Source organism: Eptatretus burgeri, chromosome 15 (assembly GCF_056783735.1).
Source record: "Eptatretus burgeri isolate ZD-2024b chromosome 15, Ebu_testis_v1, whole genome shotgun sequence".
NCBI lineage: Eukaryota > Metazoa > Chordata > Myxini > Myxiniformes > Myxinidae > Eptatretus > Eptatretus burgeri.
The window spans coordinates 70,652,312-70,674,419 of NC_140975.1; the positions used below are offsets into that span (position 1 = coordinate 70,652,312).

The 22,108-nt window shown below is 45.4% G+C and overlaps 1 protein-coding gene across 1 annotated transcript in view; it reads right to left on the reverse strand.

Moving 5' to 3' along the window:
- LOC147012500 (nuclear factor of activated T-cells, cytoplasmic 1-like) overlaps positions 1–22,108 on the reverse strand; it is a 72,924-nt gene that overhangs the window by 27,237 nt on the left and 23,579 nt on the right. The window contains exons 2-8 of the mRNA XM_085856847.1: positions 10,908–11,417; positions 10,319–10,587; positions 9,387–9,652; positions 8,883–9,045; positions 8,615–8,704; positions 7,944–8,053; positions 7,559–7,731 (exon numbers count right to left, since the gene is read on the reverse strand). Coding sequence (XP_085712973.1) covers positions 7,559–7,731; positions 7,944–8,053; positions 8,615–8,704; positions 8,883–9,045; positions 9,387–9,652; positions 10,319–10,587; positions 10,908–11,417 — 1,581 coding nt within the window. The remainder of the gene's footprint in view (positions 1–7,558; positions 7,732–7,943; positions 8,054–8,614; positions 8,705–8,882; positions 9,046–9,386; positions 9,653–10,318; positions 10,588–10,907; positions 11,418–22,108) is intronic.

A 22,108-nucleotide genomic window follows, 5' to 3' on the forward strand; every position in this document is an offset into this window, starting at 1 on the left:
CAGAAAATACACCATAATGACAAAGTGTAAACATGTTTTTCGAAATTTTTACAAACTAATTAAAAATGAAAAGCTGAAATGCTTTGCATCAATAAGTATTCAACCCCCTGAGTCAATACTTTGTAGAAGCATCTTTGGCAGTGATTACAGGTTCGAGTCTTCTTGGGTATGTCTGTATCAGCTTTACACATCTGGATTTGGGGATTTTCTCCCTTCTTCCTCGCAGATTTGCTCAAGCTCTGTCAAGATGGATTGGGAGCGTCGGTGAACAGCAAATCTTCAAGTCTTTCCACAGATTCTCAATGGAATTCAAGTCTGGGCCCTGGCTGGACCACTGAAGGACTTTCATGTTCTTGTTCTGAAGCCATTCCAGTGTTGCTTTGGCTGTATGATTGAGGTCATTGTCCTGTTGGAACATACATCTTCACCACAGTCTGAGGTCTTTTGCACTCTGAATCAGGTTCTCCTCAAGGATTTCCCTGTATTTGGCTCCATTCATTGTTCCCTCTGTCCTTTCAAGTCACCCATTCCCTGCCGCTGAAAAGCATCCCCATAGCATGATGCTGTGAACGTGAAGCATCACCATGCTTCACAGTCGGGATGGTGTTAGATGGGGGTGATGAGCTGTGCTCAGTTTCTGCCAGATATAGTGCTTTGCATTCAGGACAAAGAGTTCACTTTTCGTCTCATCAGACCACAGAATATTCTGCCTCATGCTCTCAGTCTTCCACGTGCCTTTTTACAAACTCCAGGCGTGCTGTCATGTGCCTTTTTCTCAGGAGTGGCTTCCGTCTGGCCATTCTCCCATAAAGCCTGGATTTCTGAAATGCTGCAGAGATTGTTGTCTTTCTGGCAGGTTCTCCCACCTCAGCAAGGAACTCTGCAGTTCTACCAGAGTGGTCATTGGGTTCTTGGTCACCTCCCTGACCAAGGTCCTTCTTGCCCAGCTGCACAGTTTGATTGGACGGCCAGCTCTCAGAAGAGTCTGGGTAGTTCTATATTCGTTCCATTTCCTAATGTTGGAGCTCACTGTGCTCTTGGGAGCTTTCAACACTCGAGAAATTGTTTTATACCCTTCCCCAGATCTATGCTGCCTCACAATTATATCTTGGACTTCTATGGAAGAGTTTCTGCTCTAACATGCATTGTCAATTGTGGGACCTTATATAGAAAGGTGTGTTTCTTTCTCAATTATGTCCAATCTACACAAATATTCTTTTTCTTGTGTATGTTAGCCTGGCTGCTGGATAGTCATCATTTTGCTGGGGCGTGATGATGCTGCTGATGCTGTGCCCCTATACCGGTACACTGGTACTCATTTCACCGACTTCGGAAGGATGACAGGCTGAGTCAACCCCACCTGGTGTTAATTCAGCGGCCACCAGAGCTCGAACTGAGGGCTGAAAGATCCCAAGCAAACCACCCCAACCGCTAAAGGCCCAGTCACACCTTGACATTTTAGCCAACGTATGCCGATTTTTGAATTTTTTTTCTAAAACGCTGGCACACGTTGAATACGTTATGGGTAAGTTTTGATAACATTGAGAGCACGCTGAAAAACACTGCCATACGTCGTTGTACGTTGGCTTTAAACGTTGTACTTTTCGGTTGTCCTCAAATTTTTTCATGCTTGAAATTTCACGACGTATGCCGGCGTATGACTCACACGTTCCGCTACGCTGGCCACAAGTTGTATGCACGGTCTGCGATCGTTGACAGACGTCAACACATGCTACTTGTAAGTTAATCATAAGTTGAGACACGCCGAGGTAATGTTTAGCGTACCCGAAACTTATTTCTAACCTATGATTAACGTGTTGTTGGCACGTTACGCGATCATTGCCACACGTCGACAGACGTTACTTTTAAGTTACTCATAGGCTGAAAGACGTCGGTATAATGGATCGTCCTTGCGTCAGCGTCCACGGCCACGGCCAGGACACTTATTTGCAGCATTCTTCAAACTTTTCTTCGGCATGACGAGGATGTTCACACTTCGATGTCTAGCTTGGCTATGATTCCAATTGTCCATCGGCAGCGTCTATTTAAAATAGTCGAGTTTGAGCGTTTTAACACGTTCAGAAGAAACGCTTCAAATTTCCAAACCCCAGCGTCAAAAAACAAAGGCGAGTGACAGCAATTTAAATCGTTCATTGTAAACAATGAAACTAGCTGAGTGGTACCGTTTAAAAGTCGTTGAGTGTAAAAAAAATCCAATTGTTGAGCGCAAGCGTCTACTTTCAATAGTGGAGATGCAGCCATTTAAATCGTTGAGTGGCAGTCTATGAATAGCAAACCCCACGTCACCGGCAAAGATAAACTGCCACACGATATGGATAAGTTAGGCTATCGTTGGGCATAGTTTGTGAACGCCGGCTACACGATAATTATTCGTTGGTATATCGTATCTATAAGTAATCAAAGCGCTCTATGCACATTATTAGTTCATTGTGCATTTGTCCAACCCGTTATGAATAGACCTAAATCGTAAAAACAAGCCATAGCTCATTGTTGAAAAAGCCCCATAAAAAATTAGCCACGAAGAACTTCGAACAATGGTGCAAAGATGTCTCCTACCCGTGGACACGCGGACGCAAGGAGGATCCATCATAACCCACACCCTCCCCCTCACACTCACCTACTACAGCCAACATTAACAAACTACTACTAATACTAATACTGATACTGATACTGTTACTGCTGACATGGACATCGACTCAAAAAGGACTCGAAAACACTGTTGGGTTCCCCTTTTATGAACACCATTTTTATATACCAATTCCCAAAATCGCTGGGAACACGTCTTTATATGGCAGTTGTAAGTTAGAAACACGTTCATTTATTTTTTTTGTCGACCGGAAGACGTCATTGGAATACGTCTACATACGTCGATGTGTGTTGGGACTACGTAAAGAATTGGTTCAAAGCACGTCAAACATAAGTTAGAAATAAGTTTCGCGTAAAAAAAGACATTACCGTGACGTGTTTCGACTTATGAGTAGCTTATAAGTAGCCTTTGTGGACGTGTGTAAGCGTCCGCATATCGTGTGTACAACTTATCCCCATCGCATGCAGAACGTGTGTCATACGCCGAGTACGTCGTAAAATTTTGAACATGTTTAAAATTTCTTGACGTACTCTGCTTACTACGACATATGATAGCGTACTTTAGCGTTCTACTCACGTATACCAAACTTACTCATACCGTATTTGACGTGCCCCAACGTTTTAGACACATTTTTCTTAGGTCGGCATACGCTGGCAAGATCGCCAAGGTGTGACCGCGATGTTGATACTTCCATTTCTACGGCAGTTATGATTCGAATCGTTGTGCGTCAGCCTTTTAATAGGCTACGTCACGACATCGTCGGCGATGCGTGCAACGCGCTATGCCTAAGTTAGACTATCGTTGGGCATAGGTTGTGTAGGCCGACAACAGGTTCAGCATTCGTTGGTATAAGTTATCTATAACACAACGAAACGTTCTGTGTCCATTACTAATGCGTTATACATAAGACCAAGTCGCTATGAATACGTCCGAATCTTTAAAAAAAACATCAAAAGTTCAACGTAAGCCAGCGTTTTACATAAATTTTAATATGTTGCCATCGCTGGCTAAAACGTCAAGGTGTGACTGGGCCTTAAGCCAACACCAGGCGATATCTACACCAACTCGACAGGCACTTGGTGGAGCGCATACTTGTGCCGGGCTGATTAGTTTATGTTTTTGATTAGATATCCTGCTATATGTCATTTTTGGCCCGATCTCCCAATGGTGAAGAATCAATCACTTTAAAAATTCGCAGATCCAGATTTGGATTCAGATCTTCACCAAAATGTCATAGTTTTGTCCTTGTCACACACCCAAGCTCGACACAAAAATTTGTCCAACTCTGTCCACAACTTTGTGAGATATTTTGTTCACAAACAAACAAAAGACAGACAGACAGGGGTGAAAATGTAACCTCCATCCACCTTTGGTGGTGGAAGTAATGTGTGTGTGTGTGTGTGTGTGTGTGTGTGTGTTTCCTCCATAACTCCAAAACCATGAAACCTATCTGCCTGAAACTTTGCATGCATACTAAGGGAACTTCAAGGAAGTGCAAGACTGAAAATTTGGTGTTTGGGTTAATTAAAACACCCCTTTTGAAGATAATTAACGGCCTTATTTAATTATATCCTTTATCGGGTGCTTCCTCGCTCTGAATGGGGTCTTGAGGCATTTCCTGGGTTACCTTGCTGGGGTCTGAAGCCACCATGTTTTTTGGCCTGCTCAACCTTGCCTTGACTTAGAACAGGCCGCAAGAATTTCTTAACAATCTTTTTTTTTTCCACTTTCTTCACTCATATGATCGAATGCTTGATCATCATAGCTACGAATCGCTGGATACATTGCAATGCTTATAAACGCCCAGAGACGCCATCGTTCGTGGCTTTATTTCATTTCCACACATACCATAACCTCAAATTTCTTAAACCAAGCCAAATTACAAAATTTAACCTCCAAAATTAATCTTAGCAGCAGTTCCGACTCCTAAAAAGTGTTCATTTGTCTAATTTAGATATAGTCTGGACATTTGGGCATAGCTATCACTCGCCAAGCCAGCCATCCTTATCAACCATTTAATTGGAGTGCTTGCTTGAGGGCTTAAGCCATTTGCCGAGCGCCCTATAGTTGATAGTAGTACAGTTTGTGTCCTGATCGGGATGTACAGTTGGCAGTTGCTACAAGGTAGAGGTACATATATGGATATATTTGAATCTGTAATTAAGGGACTCTCCACGGGTGTGTGTGGGTGTGTATGCCTGTATGTTTGGTTACGGGTGCCGTGGTGACAGTTTCATCCCGAATCTTGGAGGTTTTAATTTTTGACCTCAGCAGCATTATGTCCGGATGGACAGACCCTCCCCTTCCACTGTCTTCCCTTGCCCTCCCCTCATGCTGCCTTCCCTCGATGTATCTGGACGGTGGTTATGTCCGGATGATGGTTATCTCTGGACGTATTGGGATGGTGGTTGTGTCCAGATGGACCCTCCCCTCATGCTGCCTATCCTTCCCTCTCCTGCTGCCTTCCCTTGCCCTCCTCTCTTTGCACCCTTCCTTGCTCCCCCCTCCCCCCTCCCTACCCCCCCTCCCTTCACATTCCCAACAGCAAAGTGACGGGTTGTATTTGCTAGTCAATTTAATTGGCCACAGTTGGACTCCATCAAGTTGTAGAGATGTCTCAACAATGATCAATGGAAATTGGATGCACCTGAGCTCAATTTAAAGTGTCATAGCAAAGGGGTTGAATACTTATCGACTCAGGACATTTCAACTTTTCATTTTTATCCTCGCCGAAGGAGAGGGTATTGCATTTGGGTCCGTTTGTTTGTTTGTCCGCACAGATCTTTCGTGCTTTTCTCCGCAACCGCTTGTCGGATTGAGATGAAATTTTCACTCTTGGTGCGACAACTCATGTGAAATGATTTAATGATAATTATGACATCATAGATCATGCAGTGTGGCAGCCATGTTGGAAAAACAGAGAAACTTTGGACATATGTATCTCTGAAACCACACCAAGGAAAAAACTGAAAGTTGGCACACGGCAAGTATTCCTCATCGGGAATGAGCGATTTTTATGACGTCATAGGTACCTTCGTTATGACGTCATAATTGCATATGTAGAACACTACATCCAATCAGTATGAAAATTTTGAGGGTCATCGAGGGATAAAATGGTCCACAAAAATGTTTTTGATGACGTCATCGGTCATGTGATTTAGCAGCCATATTGTTTTTTTGTTTGTTTTTTTTTTAACCTTCAAAAATCTTCTTCTCTGAAATGGCTGAACCAGCCACCACTGCCAGCATTTATAAAGTGGCAGTTCTAATTATGTCTCTTATTTATTACGTAACACACCAGTACACAAACGCCACACAAAACAAGTCCTGGCAAGGGTCTGCAATCTCTGATTGTTCTTTTTCTTGTTGATAAATTTGTAAAAGTTTCTTAAAACATGTTTTTACTTTGTCATTGTGGGGTATTTTGTGTAGATCGATGACAAAAAAACAACAACTTAATCCATTTTAAATTCAGTCTGTAACACAACAAAATGTGACGAAAGTTAAGGGGTGTAATGTACTGTTATGTTTGTGGGGTAGACAGAGGAATTTCATCGTAAAGGTAGGATTGTATAGTGTAGCATGGTCTGTGGATGAGTAGGAGACATCTCAATGTAAATTAAGTGGAAAACCTGTGAGCTTATGTTGTTAAGTGTCACCACATGGGGAGTGGTGCTGTGTTAACGAGAGAAGGTTTAAGGCAAGTTCTCCCAGTTTGTGATTGCCCCCTATGACCTTTTCCAACATTTTTGCATTTACAAAGCCGGCTATAAAAAGGAGCCACGTTCTGCCAACAACAACAATAACAACGGAGCTGAACGTTTCCGAGCAGGCAAAAACCCCGCCTTACTGGCTTCGTACCGGCAGGCCAGGCCCCCAAGGCTGGGATTGGTCGGTGTGATGTAAGAGGGAGGATGATAGTGTGGAGACGGTGGTCAGAGCACGTAGGACCTCTTTGGCTTCTCCTTGACATGGTCAAGAAGGCTGCACGATTCTCGTTCGTGCTGTGTGAATTTGCTCGCTTGCTCGAACAGTACGCTGGCCGTTGCCTGTTCAGCTGAGTCGTGAAGTTTGTACGCTTTGAAGAGATGGAGAGAAGAAGAAGAGCATGTCTCTTGGCCTTGTCTCGGAGCCTCAGCAATTACCTTGTTGTATGATAAAGGAGAAAGGCGGCACCATTTGGTGTATGTGGACCTGGAACTTAGAGGGAGTGGTGTGACAATCTCAGTCGTGAGAAGCAACTGCACGGCGGTTTGTGGTTCCTGGCGTTGAAGTCGATCCGTGCCACACCTCACTTTGTGACCGCAGGGAGCAACTTGGCACCATTTTGGTGCATTTTCCCACGTGGTGGCTACGCGCTTCGACGATTGTGAGGCTCCTAAATGATCATCTCTGGACACACAGCTAAGTCCTGGCATAAAAGGAGGATTTTCTTTTATTTTTATCTTTCCCTTTGTCTGTGTTTGTGACTGATAGAAGACATCTCAAATTAGGTTTTAGTTTACCTCACGTTTCATTACTTCACACATTGAGTTATTTTCATTATGAATCGTTGAATTATTTTTATTTTCATACATTTGTTGAATTTACTGTGTTTGTCGACTCGTTGTGGGTTCGACGATAAACCTGTGTGCTTCTATCTGGTACACGCCCTTGCCGCCCTCCATCCCGTGTGCGCCATAGTCTCCAAGGATCTCGGCTGTTCGCCTCCAAGGAGAACCGTTCAGCTATCCGTCCAGGTCGGTGTTAACCGGCTGGACACGACAATACTTTTTTGAAGGCACTGTCTGTACACATCATACAAACACACACACACACACACACACACACACACACACACACACACACACACACACACACACACACACACACACACACACACACACACACACACACACACACACACACACACACACACACGAGGTTTAAAAGGAATGTTCCAGAACTTACAGCACTCTATGGGCGTGGAGGCAACGAGCAGTCCTGTGGGAGCCGATCCAGGCTGCGGTATGGCCGTACGGAACGCCAGTCGAACACGTGTGTTCTTCCGTCCGACGTCGGTCTCGCCGCGACGTAGCTCAATGTCGGAGTTACGCAACTTTAGGATTCCAGCGCAGTCTATGCTGAAGTCACAAGTGAACGTAGCAGCATATACTCGAGGCCCTCACAAAGTCTTGATCATCATGTTCTCGTCGTACATTACGTTGTTGTAATTCACATTGATCATTGCTTTTAACCAATTAATACAGCTCTCCTGCCCCCTCGCTGGACTGATATGCATTTATGCATGGAAACTGACAAGCAAATACAAATAGGATTAATAAGCGTGACTCACGTAGCTCTCATCCCATCCTGAGGCAGCAGCGGAAGCTCCAACACCTTCGTCGACCCGATGACTATCTCACGGCTTGGCGTACTTACCGATTTGCCTGTCACTCGATGCACCTGCGTTTGGAGTTGAAGAAATTATGTCATTGGCACTTGTGACCCAATTTTATAACCAAAGAGCAACTGCAAACTGTGCTTCATGTACACATCACACAATGGTTACCTCTGATAACTTAACGAGAGTGAGAGAGAGTGAGAGAGTGAGAGAGTGAGAGAGTGAGAGAGTGAGAGAGTGTGAGAGAGAGTGAGAGAGAGTGAGAGAGAGTGAGAGAGAGTGAGAGAGAGTGAGAGAGAGTGAGAGAGAGTGAGAGAGAGTGAGAGAGAGTGAGAGAGAGTGAGAGAGAGTGAGACAGTGAGAGAGAGTGAGACAGTGAGAGAGAGTGAGACAGTGAGAGAGACAGTGAGAGAGAGAGTGAGAGAGGGAGTGAGAGAGAGAGAGTGAGAGAGAGTGAGAGAGAGTGAGAGAGTGAGAGAGTGAGAGAGTGAGAGAGTGAGAGAGTGAGAGTGAGAGTGAGAGTGAGAGTGAGAGTGAGGCGTTATGGCTGCCCAAGGGATGGGGCAAAAACCAAATAAGGGTTCATTTTTGTGGAGAAACTATTGTTACAAAAAGGGGCTCACTTGGTAGAAGGGGTGTGCTCGAAGTGGCCGTTCGTCTGATGTTGCAATGAAGACCTGTAGAGCTAGTGGGCCCTCAGAATAACCCACAACCTGTGCAAGAATACTGGTCAGAGGGTCACACTCACTATCAAGTGAAAAAAAATGTGAGGGAAAACAAAGCATTTCTGACAAAGGAGTTCCAAACCAAAGGACAAAGGAGTACTGGTCCATGTCACCACTTAACTCATGGTCTAAGCATCAGAACAGAGTGCATGGTGCTTGGACTCACACTGACGACAGGATGACTCCCACCCACGGCCTTCACAGCCCCCCGGCTGCCCTCAGTCTCATAGTGTGCTCGATGGTGCGGTCGTGGCTGCACTTCTAACTGCAGTTCCACACTGCCACTTGCTGAAGGCAGAGGCCACTCAAGGGGAGGGAGACCCTCAGAGCTTCAACAATAAGTGAGAGACATGGAGGAAAAAGATGGACATGAATATGTTATCACAGTGAAGGTGTAAAACAATTCAGAAAATCTAAGAGGATTTGATTGAACAGTGAAATTGCACAGAGACCAAGACTCAAAATATAATGGAAGAGGGCAGCACGGCTAAACAAGCAGAGGACAATCAGACGAACGTCGACAAACAACGAACAAATGAGAAAATCAAGTCATTCTTCCAACGAGGAATTCTTCCAAGGAAGACCAGATGCATCATGGACTAACACTAATTTGGCAATAATAATAATAATTCTTATGCATTTATAACAAAAATGGGAAGATTTTTCTCACCCTTGGAGGGCTTGAAATTGTGGAGATGTAGGTGGGGAGCGCAGAGGGGGGACAGGCTTGGCCTGATGCCAGGAAAAGTGAGGGACAGTGAGGAAAGGTCCGGGAGAGGGAGAGGTGTTATGGCCGCCCAAGGGGGACAACTCGTTCGACTCGTTTACTCCTTCTGCGGGCTGGCGCTCTACATTTGGTGAATGAAATTCTTGGGAGCAACGGCGTGTCTTGAGAGGCAGATCATTGGCAGGGTCTTCCTCTTCTGGAGATGAGATCTACAAAGGAGCAATTGTGGGAGAAAAATAAATGAATAAAAAGGTCAAATATGAAACATTTATAATTTCCTTAATGGTCTCATAAAAAACCGAAACCCAACAAACTTGAAAATTCACAAAAGGAGGAAAACCAAACACAGGAGATATGACTAAATGTATATATACTCAACAACCTCACGGACTATCTCAGGCAATGTGTCCACTCAATAACGACCAGCAGGAAAGATCAATTACAACATGAATGTCTGTTACCTGTTTAGTCCTGTACTCGAGTCCATTGGCAGCTTAGTCCTGTATTCGAGTCCATTGGCAGTTTAGTCCTGTACTCGAGTCCATTGGCAGTTTAGTCCTGTACTCGAGTCCATTGGCAGTTTAGTCCTATACTCGAGTCCATTGGCAGTTTAGTCCTGCACTCGAGTCCATTGGCAGTTAAGTCCTGCACTCGAGTCCATTGGCAGTTTAGTCCTGTACTCGAGTCCATTGGCAGTTTAGTCCTGTACTCGAGTCCATTGGCAGTTTAGTCCTGTACTCGAATTGAGTGAATTAGCTATTTCGTCCCATACCCATCCTTCTCACCCCCTCCTTCTCTGAGCCTGGGTCCCCCATGAGCCACTGCCTCACAGTTTTAAGGGAAAGGGATTGATGGATTGACAAGTCCATTCTTACCCCAAGCCAGTTGTCCTCGGTCACACTGCCACGTGGTGAGGCATGAGGCGAGGCACAAGGTGAGGTGTGAGGTGAGGCATGGGGTGAGTCAAATGGTGAGCACTGAGGTGACGGCGAACGGCGAAAGCAACTGCCAGTTGAACGACGGCGTTTTCCACTGGGAGATCCGGGACGAGAGCCGGGCCACACGCCCGGATGCACTCCGAGTAAGTGCTCGTCCGATAGGCTGTGCCGAGGTGAGGCACGTGGTGATGGCCAAGGGGAGAGGTCTGAGAGAAGAGGGTTGGTTACACAAATTCGGTGAGCATCTTCATATCCAAAAGTCTAAGCACTTAAAAAGGTTAAAACGGCACAAATATTTGCTGTCACTGCAACAATCGTGACAATTCTCACCCAACCACCAATAGGAGGCATCTCACTGACATGGGATCATTCAATCAGTTATTCTCTCGACATCAATGTCCTCCAAAAAACATTATATACTTAACATGTTCTTTAATTTACAAACATCAAAGTTATCTTTTATTCTATTTCTAGTGTATCAGAGAAGGAAAGCAGGAAGAACAATGTGAATGAAATGGGGGCTTACTGTAGACTGGATAAGGAGGAGGTGAGGGCGTACGTGAGCCGTGAGGAGAGATGTAGCGAAGAGCGATGTTACCAGCTGCCAAGGCCAACTCACAATCTTCCACATCATCTGGGGTGGTAAGTGGACCACCTGAAGCGTCAGACTTGCAACTCGCCGGCGACAGGCTTCGGGAAGGACTTGAGCAAGGGCCTTCTCGGTATGCTTCGATACCGGACCTCCCTCTCTCCCCCCACATTGTCCCAGGATCCACTGCCATTTCACCTACGAGTCCCAACTCTCCATAAGGCATCACAAGGTGGAGAAAAGGGGCATCACTCGATCCAGATCTTCGCCCTGGGCATCCATGGTTTCCAGATGCTGTCACGTCCCCTTGTGTGATTTGAATGCTGGGTGGAGGTTGCCAAAGTGGGGGGGAAATGGGAGCCACTGGTACAAAAGCTTCCCTTTCTTGTAGGCCATTGCAGTTGGTGAGGTCCAATAGTGAAGCTTGAATGTAATCACACGGTGTACCTGGGGTGATGGTTTGGGTTAAGAGACAGGAAAAAAAATGAGGTTATCGGATAGGCGACAAATATTATCGATTTGTAGGATGCGTTTGTGATGTTCGTGCGAGAGAAGGAAATAATGGATCGATTTTGTGAGCATTTGTGCTGACATTCCATTGTCTGAAAAAAAGACGAAGAAAAAGATAGAAGGTAGCAAAAACTGCGCAAGCTACATTGGTGTCATGCAGACAGCCCCAGCACATGGCGTGTCCAGGTGGGAAACCCCAAGGGCAACTTTCGAACCTCATTACAGGATTTTGCACGAAGCAGACCCACGATGTGACAGCAAACGTATCTCGACAGCCGCACATCCGCCTCCCCCTGGCACGTTGTACGCGACACACCAAAGCACACATTTCCAGCCTGACCACCCCACCTGGCACTGAAACAGATCTACAAATGGCCTGCGATCGATTTGGCCTGGCCTTGAGCACGGAACGTCAGTACGAGGGAACGGTGCTGAAAGCCAAACTGCATTTAGGCCGAGAAACGAGTACGATGGCCAAAGTGGGTTGCTGATAGTTTTGTTGTTAATTCTAATGTGTACGAAGTACTTTAGCAGCAACTCCTTTTGCGCAGATATGTGTGCAAGTATCGCGTTTCACATTATTGCCTCATGTTTCTTCAACTGCACAGCTCAGTAACAGAGTGGAAGCTGCCACAGCGATTTGTCCTTGTGTACACTTTAACACACTTCGATGGTCTAAAGATCAACCTCAGCATATTTGAGTGTCCGTTCACATGTTCACAGTTCACCAAATAACCAGGCCTGGTGCTGGTCTAACGGTTGAGGTGCTTGGCTTCAGATTTGAGGGTCTTGAGTTCAAGCCTCTGCCGGGCTGTTGAATTAACACCAAGGTGGGTTAACTCAGCCTGTCATGCTTCTGAGGTTGACTAAATGAGTACCACCGAACTGGAAACATGGGGCAATGCATCCGCAGCACAGCCACGCTCCCAGAAATGATGCGGCCACCAACCACAGGCTGTACACAAAATTATTTTTAAAATAATAATCATAATAATCATCATCCACATGGCAATGCAGTGTGTATGGCACGTAAAACAACGTACTGTACTTACAATCCTTGTCTACGTAAGGACATCCAAACAGTTGTAAAATCGTCGAATCACATGCCATGGACCCCCTAAGAGCATGTGATCGCATACAATGGACCCCCCAGGAGTGTTCGGACCCCTAAGAGCATGCAATCATATACCATAGACCCCCGAAGAGCATTCGATCACATGCCATGGATCCCCTACAAGTGAGTGTTTGATCACATACCATGAACCCTCGAAGAAGGTCTGACTGCATACTGTGGACCCCCATGACGGTAAAGCGTACACTTGGCTGTTTGCAGACGTTCATTAGAGTCGCTGGCTAGTCTGCACCCTATCTCCATCTGGTTCATTAAGAGATTTCTCTCGGTAGACTGAAGTACAATGGTAGTGCACCACATCCACTGAAGTAAGGGGGTGAGAGGTGGTGACACCACCACACGTGCAATTAAGTATTGTCTCTTATCAGGCCAGAAAGTCTCTAATGCCCCTAACTGACCATCTGAAAAGCTTATCTTTGTACTACAGAACCTCCAATAAATAAAACGTGATCCAAACATGCAGCACATGCTGATAGAGATCACAAAAGTATTTTACAAATTGTTCTGTATCCATCCATCCATTGGGACCATACTCTGTACAGAGCGTCGGTGCTGCCAAAGCAGTCTCCTGGGCTATTGGGTGCAATCCTGGACGGGTCGCCATTCCAATAAAAGATACCCGAAGGGCTCAATCATCCCAGCAAGCTGGTACTCATTTTGACGACCTTGGAAGGATGACAGGCTGAGTCGACCCCACTCGGTATTAATTCAACGGACAAGCAGGATTTGAACTCAGGACCCTCGAATCCCAAGCCCACCACCAGAACCATTAAGCCAACATCAGGCATAAATTGTTCTGTTGTTGCCGTTAAAGGTGGATGGAGGTTCGATTTTCACCCAAGTTTGTCTGTTTATTTGTTTGCCTGTCTGTCTGTGAGCAAGTTAGCTCAAAAATCTGTGGACGAATTCAGACAACACTTGGTGGACAGGTTGGGTGTGTGACAAGGACGAATCGATTCAATCCTGGTGAAGATTCGAATGCGGACACTGGAATTATTTTTTATTTCCTCAGTGATTCTTCACTTTTGAGAGACAAGGCCAAAAACGATATTCAGCACGATATTTCAAAACGTTGTGGATGAATTGGGTAGGTGACAAGAACAAGCGGATTCGGTTTTGGTTCAGGTCCGAATCCAGATCCGGCCAATCAGTGGGATACAAAACGTACACTGTTCAGCCCGGCGGTGGTATGCACTTTACCGAGTGTCGTTCTAATTTGTAAATACGATTTCATCCTCATTCTATAGGTAACTAATAACTGCAATTACTTTTATAAACACATCAAATCCACCAACGATTCATTTGGCAACCACACACGATGCACCACAACCGCAATCTGGCGTTGGTCGCAAATCCCGAAACGACCCCGACTCCATCCCCGGCCACGAGCCGTCCGGTCATTCAAGTGTCGGTCCTGAGAGGTATCAAAAAATTAATTTACCGTTACAGGTTTATGAACAGGTGTGGAACACTCAAATCTATTTTCCGAGTCTCCCAAAGTTGTTATTGGTATTGTTTTTGGAACAGACCATAAAAACAAAGGCCGAGGTCTATCCTTGGCATTGGGCCAGACTGACTGTTCCAGCCTTTTAAACTCACACGGACTCTCAATAATGCATGCATGGCCAATGGCGTATTATACGGATCCATTGGAAGAATCGTTACAAACACACAGAGGAAGCATTCCTCTTTTCCTACATGTGTTGGCTTATCATCCAGCAGTTAATCCAATGATACTTGGAGCAAGCTGAAGTGTTGCCTGGCTAGTTAACCTGAAGCCCTGAGTTATTCACCACTTAGGACTTCACCCATTGTCCCTTTCCACCTGCACTGAGAAAGCCAAGTGTTTATCTCACTCAAAAATATGTAATGACAGTCTGACCACACCTTTCCATCCCTTGAGGATGTCAGCATCACCATTGGTTTATTAGTGCCTCATGCGATTCACCGTTCAGTTACCGTGCCATCATACAATGACTCAAAGACCGTCTTCCTTCGGATGAGGACTCGATGGATCAGTGTGCGCCAGGAAGCAAACACCTGCAGTTTGGTCCCCAGTGATGCTTTTAAGGTGTGCTAATAGCCCTTACCTCAGGCTTGGGAATACCTTGGTAAGCACACAATGCAATTAGAGCAATCAGAGTTGGGATAAAATTTCATTAATTCCCAACTTGCATGAATCTAGGTCACTGTACAGGTGGAGTGGGTTTAGGGAACTCAGCTACACCAAGCACGAGGCAGCGACTCACTGGGTCTTCCCAGATACAATTAGTGTGTAAAGGGTAGCTTGGAAACCAAAGTACGTGTAACCAGGTGAGACACCAAGGAGTCAGACAGGAAAAGGTGGATATTAAACTTGCACGTTAAAGTGTTTCGAAGTGAGTAACCATACGATGAGCCAAAATCCAAGCGATGAGACAACCAGCCTGATTAAAGTCCAGTCTTATCATTTAAATGTCTTCATGAATTTTAAATACTCTCTGTGGAAACGTCAAAACCTCGTCAATGAACGGAGCTCACCTGATGATCCAGTTGGTCATCAAATCAGTGAGTCAGTCAGTTAACAGGTTTCAATGAAATTATATTGGATGCAGGTAAGGAAAGGCAAGTGTGAAATTTGGGTATCTGGCCACTGGGATTTTTGCCTACCTCAAAGAGCTGTACATCATAAGTGTAGTACAGGATGATGATGCAAGTCGAGTAGGTTGCAGTGAATTGGCGAGTTCCCACACCTCACCCCACCCCCTCAATCTATCTATATCTAATATATAAAGCTCATTTTAACCACTCACTGACTCACTGACTGATTTTAAAGATCGGTACCTTCCGGGTGACGTATAAAGCTGAAATTTAGCATGCCGATGGACGTCGAAGCTGATACACCAGGATAAATTGCAGAACCATTGGGAAGCGTCCATAAATGAAAATATAAACAAATGAAAATAAAAAAATGAAAAAAAACGCAGGTGAGCGGCCCAAGACGACGAATGGGGAAGCACAATTCATTATTGCTTCCAATGTGAAAGCATACTCTGCCAGTATAAATATATATATATATATATATATATATATATATATATATATGTTAATCTATCTATCTATCTGTCTTCTATCTATGTAGATCTATACATTGAAATGGAAGACCAAGAAGGAACATTAAAAAGTAAGGACCAAAGATGGAGTAATCAGGAGAGCCTGGATAGGATTCAGGTTTCAGCCGCTACTCCACTACCCTCAAACCCATCCAGATGCAGCCAAGTGAGACTTACAGAAAAATTGCTGCAATAATTCACTTCTCCTTCAAGAGATAGGTAATGGGAGAGAGGAACAGAGAGTAAAAGCGATGAAACACAAGAAAAAGCAAGAATTAGAATGAATAAAGAGAATTATGAAAAAAATATAGAAATAAAAATTTGAAACAAATGTGAAAGGAACAAAGAACAAAGATGTCGGTTCAAACACGGACAGACAGATTTCAGTAGTTACTCCCCAGGCTCAAACGCAGCAACATGTACAAGCTACCAGAGGTCCGTAAATGTTAGTCGGTCTATATATATATATATATATAATGTATCATATAAATGTTTATCTATCTATCTATCTATCTATCTCGATGGAAATGGAAATCTATCTAGATGTCTTCCATCCATTTTTCTAGACTCAAATGTTATTTATCCATATATCTATCTTTAACTGTAAATCTATGGATCTATCTATATGTTTCAATGTAAATCTATCTATCTGTCTTCTATCTATCTATCTATTTATCCATCCATCCATTAGGATAGGTCCTCTGTGCAGAGCGTTGGTGCTGCCTAAGCAGTCTCCTGAAATATTGGGCACAATCCTGGATGGGTCACCACTCCGACATAGGATACTTGAATGGCTCAATTATCCCAGCAAGCTGGTACTCATTATGCCGATCTCTGAAGGTTGACAGGCTGAGTAAACCCAACCTGATATTAATTCAATGGCCAAGCAGGATTTGAACTCAGGACCCCAGGATCCCAACCCCACCACCTGAACCATGAAGCCAACACCAGGTATATATATATATATATATATATATATATATATATATATATATATATATATATATATATATATATATATATATATATATATATATATATATATATATATATATATATATATATATATATATATATATATATATATATATATATATATATATATATATATATATATATATATATATATATATATATATATATATATATATATATATATATATATATGCCTGGTGTTGGCGCAGTGGTTAGGGCAGCGGCTTGGGATCCAAAAGGTCCTGAGTTCAAGCCCCGTTGGACCACTGAATTAATACACCAGGGGGTTGACTCAACCTGTCATCCTTCCGAGGTCGGCGAAATGAGTACCAGTATACTGGGCCGGTGTATACCCCGGTTAAAATAGGTGTACCATATCCCTGTGTCGTAAGAGGCGACCAGGGTTGCGTCAGGAAGGGCATCCGGCGTAAAACATGTGCCAAATCACTATGCGGATCATACGGATGATCCGCTGTGGCGACCCCAAACGGGAGCAGCCGAAAGAAGAAGAAGAAGATATATATATATATATATATATATATATAATATCAATCAATATATAAATGTAAATCAATCTATCTCTTTATAAATGGAAATCTATCTATATATAAATATAAATATAAATCTATCTATCTGTACATGTACATCTATCTATATAAAAATGTACATCTATCGATCTATATATAAATGTAAATCTATCTATCTCCATATAAATGTAAATCTATCTGTTTCTATATACTGTATATAAGAAAATCTATCTATCTCCATATAAATGTAAATCAATCTATCTATAAATGTACATCTATCCAAAACACACGGTGTCTCTCCAAAACACACGGCGTCTCTCCAATACACACCGCGTCTCTCCAAAACACACGGCGTCTCTCCAATACACACCGCGTCTCTCGAAAGCACACCGGGTCTCTTCAAGACACACGGGTTCTCTCCCAAACACACGGCGTCTCTCCAAAACACACGGCGTCTCTCCAAAACACACGGCGTCTCTCCAAAACACACGGCGTCTCTCCAAAACACACGGCGTCTCTCCAAAACACACCACGTCTCTCGAAAACACCCCGGGTCTCTTCAAGACACACGGGTTCTCTCCCAAACACACGGCGTCTCTCCAAAACACACGGCGTCTCTCCAAAACACACGGCGTCTCTCCAAAACACACGGCGTCTCTCCAAAACACACGGCGTCTCTCCAAAACACACGACGTCTCTCCAAAACACACGGCGTCTCTCCAAAACACACGGCGTCTCTCCAAAACACACGGCGTCTCTCCAAAACACACGGCGTCTCTCCAAAACACACGGCGTCTCTCCAAAACACACGGCGTCTCTCCAAAACACACGGCGCCTCTCCAAAACACACCGCGTCTCTCCAATACACACCGCGTCTCTCGAAAGCACACCGGGTCTCTTCAAGACACACGGGTTCTCTCCCAAACACACGGCGTCTCTCCAAAACACACGGCGTCTCTCCAAAACACACGGCGTCTCTCCAAAACACACGGCGTCTCTCCAAAACACCCCGGGTCTCTTCAAGACACACCGCGTCTCTCGAAAACACACCGGGTCTCTTCAAGACACACGGGTTCTCTCCCAAACACACGGCGTCTCTCCAAAACACACGGCGTCTCTCCAAAACACACGGCGTCTCTCCAAAACACACGGCGTCTCTCCAAAACACACGGCGTCTCTCCAAAACACACCACGTCTCTCGAAAACACCCCGGATCTCTTCAAGACACACGGGTTCTCTCCCAAACACACGGCGTCTCTCCAAAACACACGGCGTCTCTCCAAAACACACGGCGTCTCTCCAAAACACACGGCGTCTCTCCAAAACACATGGCGTCTCCCCAAAACACACGGCGTCTCTCCAAAACACACGGCGTCTCTCCAAAACACACGGCGTCTCTCCAAAACACACGACGTCTCTCCAAAACACACGGCGTCTCTCCAAAACACACGGCGTCTCTCCAAAACACACGGCGTCTCTCCAAAACACACGGCGTCTCTCCAAAACACACCGGGTCTCTTCAAAACACACCGGGTCTCTCCAAAACACACGGCTTCTCTCCAAAACACACGGCGTCTCTCCAAAACACACGGCGTCTCTCCAAAACACAAATGTTCTCTCCAAAACACACGGCGACTCTCGAAATCACACCGGGTCTCTCCAAAACACACGGCGTCTCTTGAAAACACACCGCGTCTCTTCAAAACCCACAGGTTCTCCACAAACCACAACGGTTCTCTCTGAAATACACCGTTCTCTCCTAAACACACTGCGCCTCTCTTAAACACACCACGTCTCTTAAACACACGGCGTCTCTCCAAAACACACGGCGTCTCTCCAAAACACACCACGTCTCTCGAAAACACCCCGGGTCTCTTCAAGACACACGGGTTCTCTCCCAAACACACGGCGTCTCTCCAAAACACACGGCGTCTCTCCAAAACACACGGCGTCTCTCCAAAACACATGGCGTCTCTCCAAAACACACGGCGTCTCTCCAAAACACACGGCGTCTCTCCAAAACACACGGCGTCTCTCCAAAACACACGGCGTCTCTCCAAAACACACCGGGTCTCTTCAAAACACACCGGGTCTCTCCAAAACACACGGCTTCTCTCCAAAACACACGGCGTCTCTCCAAAACACACGGCGTCTCTCCAAAACACAAATGTTCTCTCCAAAACACACGGCGACTCTCGAAATCACACCGGGTCTCTCCAAAACACACGGCGTCTCTTGAAAACACACCGCGTCTCTTCAAAACCCACAGGTTCTCCACAAACCACAACGGTTCTCTCTGAAATACACCGTTCTCTCCTAAACACACTGCGCCTCTCTGAAACACACCACGTCTCTTAAACACACGGCGTCTCTCCAAAACACACGGCGTCTCTCCAAAACACACCACGTCTCTCGAAAACACCCCGGGTCTCTTCAAGACACACGGGTTCTCTCCCAAACACACGGCGTCTCTCCAAAACACACGGCGTCTCTCCAAAACACACGGCGTCTCTCCAAAACACACGGCGTCTCTCCAAAACACACGGCGTCTCTCCAAAACACACGGCGTCTCTCCAAAACACACCACGTCTCTCGAAAACACCCCGGGTCTCTTCAAGACACACGGGTTCTCTCCCAAACACACGGCGTCTCTCCAAAACACACGGCGTCTCTCCAAAACACACGGCGTCTCTCCAAAACACACGGCGTCTCTCCAAAACACACGGCGTCTCTCCAAAACACACGGCGTCTCTCCAAAACACACGGCGTCTCCCCAAAACACACGGCGTCTCTCCAAAACACACGGCGTCTCTCCAAAACACACGGCGTCTCTCCAAAACACACGGCGTCTCTCCAAAACACACGGCGTCTCTCCAAAACACACGGCGTCTCTCCAAAACACACGGCGTCTCTCCAAAACACACGGCGTCTCTCCAAAACACACGGCGTCTCTCCAAAACACACGGCGTCTCTCCAAAACACACGGCGTCTCTCCAAAACACACGGCGTCTCTCCAAAACACAAATGTTCTCTCCAAAACACACGGCGACTCTCGAAATCACACCGGGTCTCTCCAAAACACACGGCGTCTCTTGAAAACCCACAGGTTCTCCACAAACCACAACGGTTCTCTCTGAAATACACCGTTCTCTCCTAAACACACTGCGCCTCTCTTAAACACACCACGTCTCTTAAACACACTGCATCTCTCCTAAACACACCGCATCTCTCCTAAATATACCATGTCTTCCGGTTCTGGGTTTGGAGCATTGGCAGGTCTCCTTGGGGGCTCCCTGCTGACGATCTCAAAGTTAAGTTTCCGGTCGTTATCTGTCCCGTTTTTACTGTTTATTTTCTCACCTACATGTTACTGTGTGTTCCTAGTTCGGTTTTGTTTCAAAAATCGTGTTATTTTGTGAGATTTCGTCAAACTTGTCTTACTGGGTGCTTGAGGCCTATCCTTGAGGCTTGAGGCCTACCCTTTGTTCCACTCGGTGTACGATCGTGTTTATTTGTTTTTTCTCCCCATTATCTTCAATTTCTATCTTTCCCACTTTCTTAATGTCCCCCATCCCAACTAATCACTCTATTTCTTATCTTAAAATAAAAAACCCGCTACCTTTCTTCTTCTTCTTCTTCATCTCCTCTTCATCCTCCTCTTCTTCTTCCTCGATTTTTTCTACAACACTTCCATGACCTAATCTGTTGAAAACTCTCTCAAACTTTAATAATAATAACAAAACGATCTCTTATAATGCTTAATCTTCCTCTATCACGCATGTGGTACTCTTTACTGTATCAGAATGCACTTCTCTTCTGCTATTTAAAGACTGCTCTCAATTAAACCTTTCCTTCATACCCTGCCGAAAAAATCCAACTGTTACAGCGTTTCTTCTATCCATTCTCTGAATTCGCCTTTACTGCATCCCTCAAGAAATGTGTTTAATCGCATAACTGACCTAAAACTTTTTAAAACCCCAGTTTGCTATGAATGTTCGCTTTCCATCAACCATTCTTTTTTTCCAACTTCAGTGCCAACTCACTCCTCTCACCCCTCACTCTCAAAGCAACCATCCCACTCTTCTCCCTCCAAGCGTCCTTCTCACCTCTCTCAAAAACTCCACCCTCACCTTTCTCCCACCATTCATCCCCCTCACTCATCCTTCCCAAAGTTGCCCCCCCTCCCATCCACAAAGCTGCCTCCTTCCACTGCCCTCTCACCTCCATCTCTTCACTCCACCTCCTCAAATCCTGAACTGCCTTCTTCCCCCTCTCTTGTCCCCCCTCTCTTGTCCCCCCTCTCCTCCCCCACCACAGAGCCTTTTCTCCTCCTCATCCGGCCACCTCCCCTAGCTATTCTGCAATCCCCCACACTCTTTCAACAACACTCCTGACTTCCCCCCCCCCTCATCCCTTGTCCTACCCTCCCCCCACCCCCTGCACCCAAAGCCTCCTCCCCTACCTCTTCATTAAAAGTATGGACCTCAAATATCCGAGGCCTTCACTCAAATCTTTCAGATCTTTCCATACAGGTTGCCACTGACAAACCAGACATAATCTGCCGAACAGAAACTTTCCTCCCCCAAGATGTATCTGACTCCCAAGTATCTCACCCTGGTTACTCCCTCCTCCGGTTTGACAAACCTGAGCCTCGCCCTGGTGGAGGAGTTGCTCTCTTCATCAAAGACTCTATTCCTCACTCTCCATGCACTGCCCTCACTCCCCCACACCACCAGGAATACCTCTGGCTACGGCTTGCCCTCAACTCCCACCTCATGTTTATATGTGTCCTGTACCGTCCACCTAACAGTGATGACTCCATCTACACCTCACTATCTGAAAACATGGACCAACTTCCATCTTCTTATTCAAACTCTCTCTTCCTCATATGTGGCGACTTCA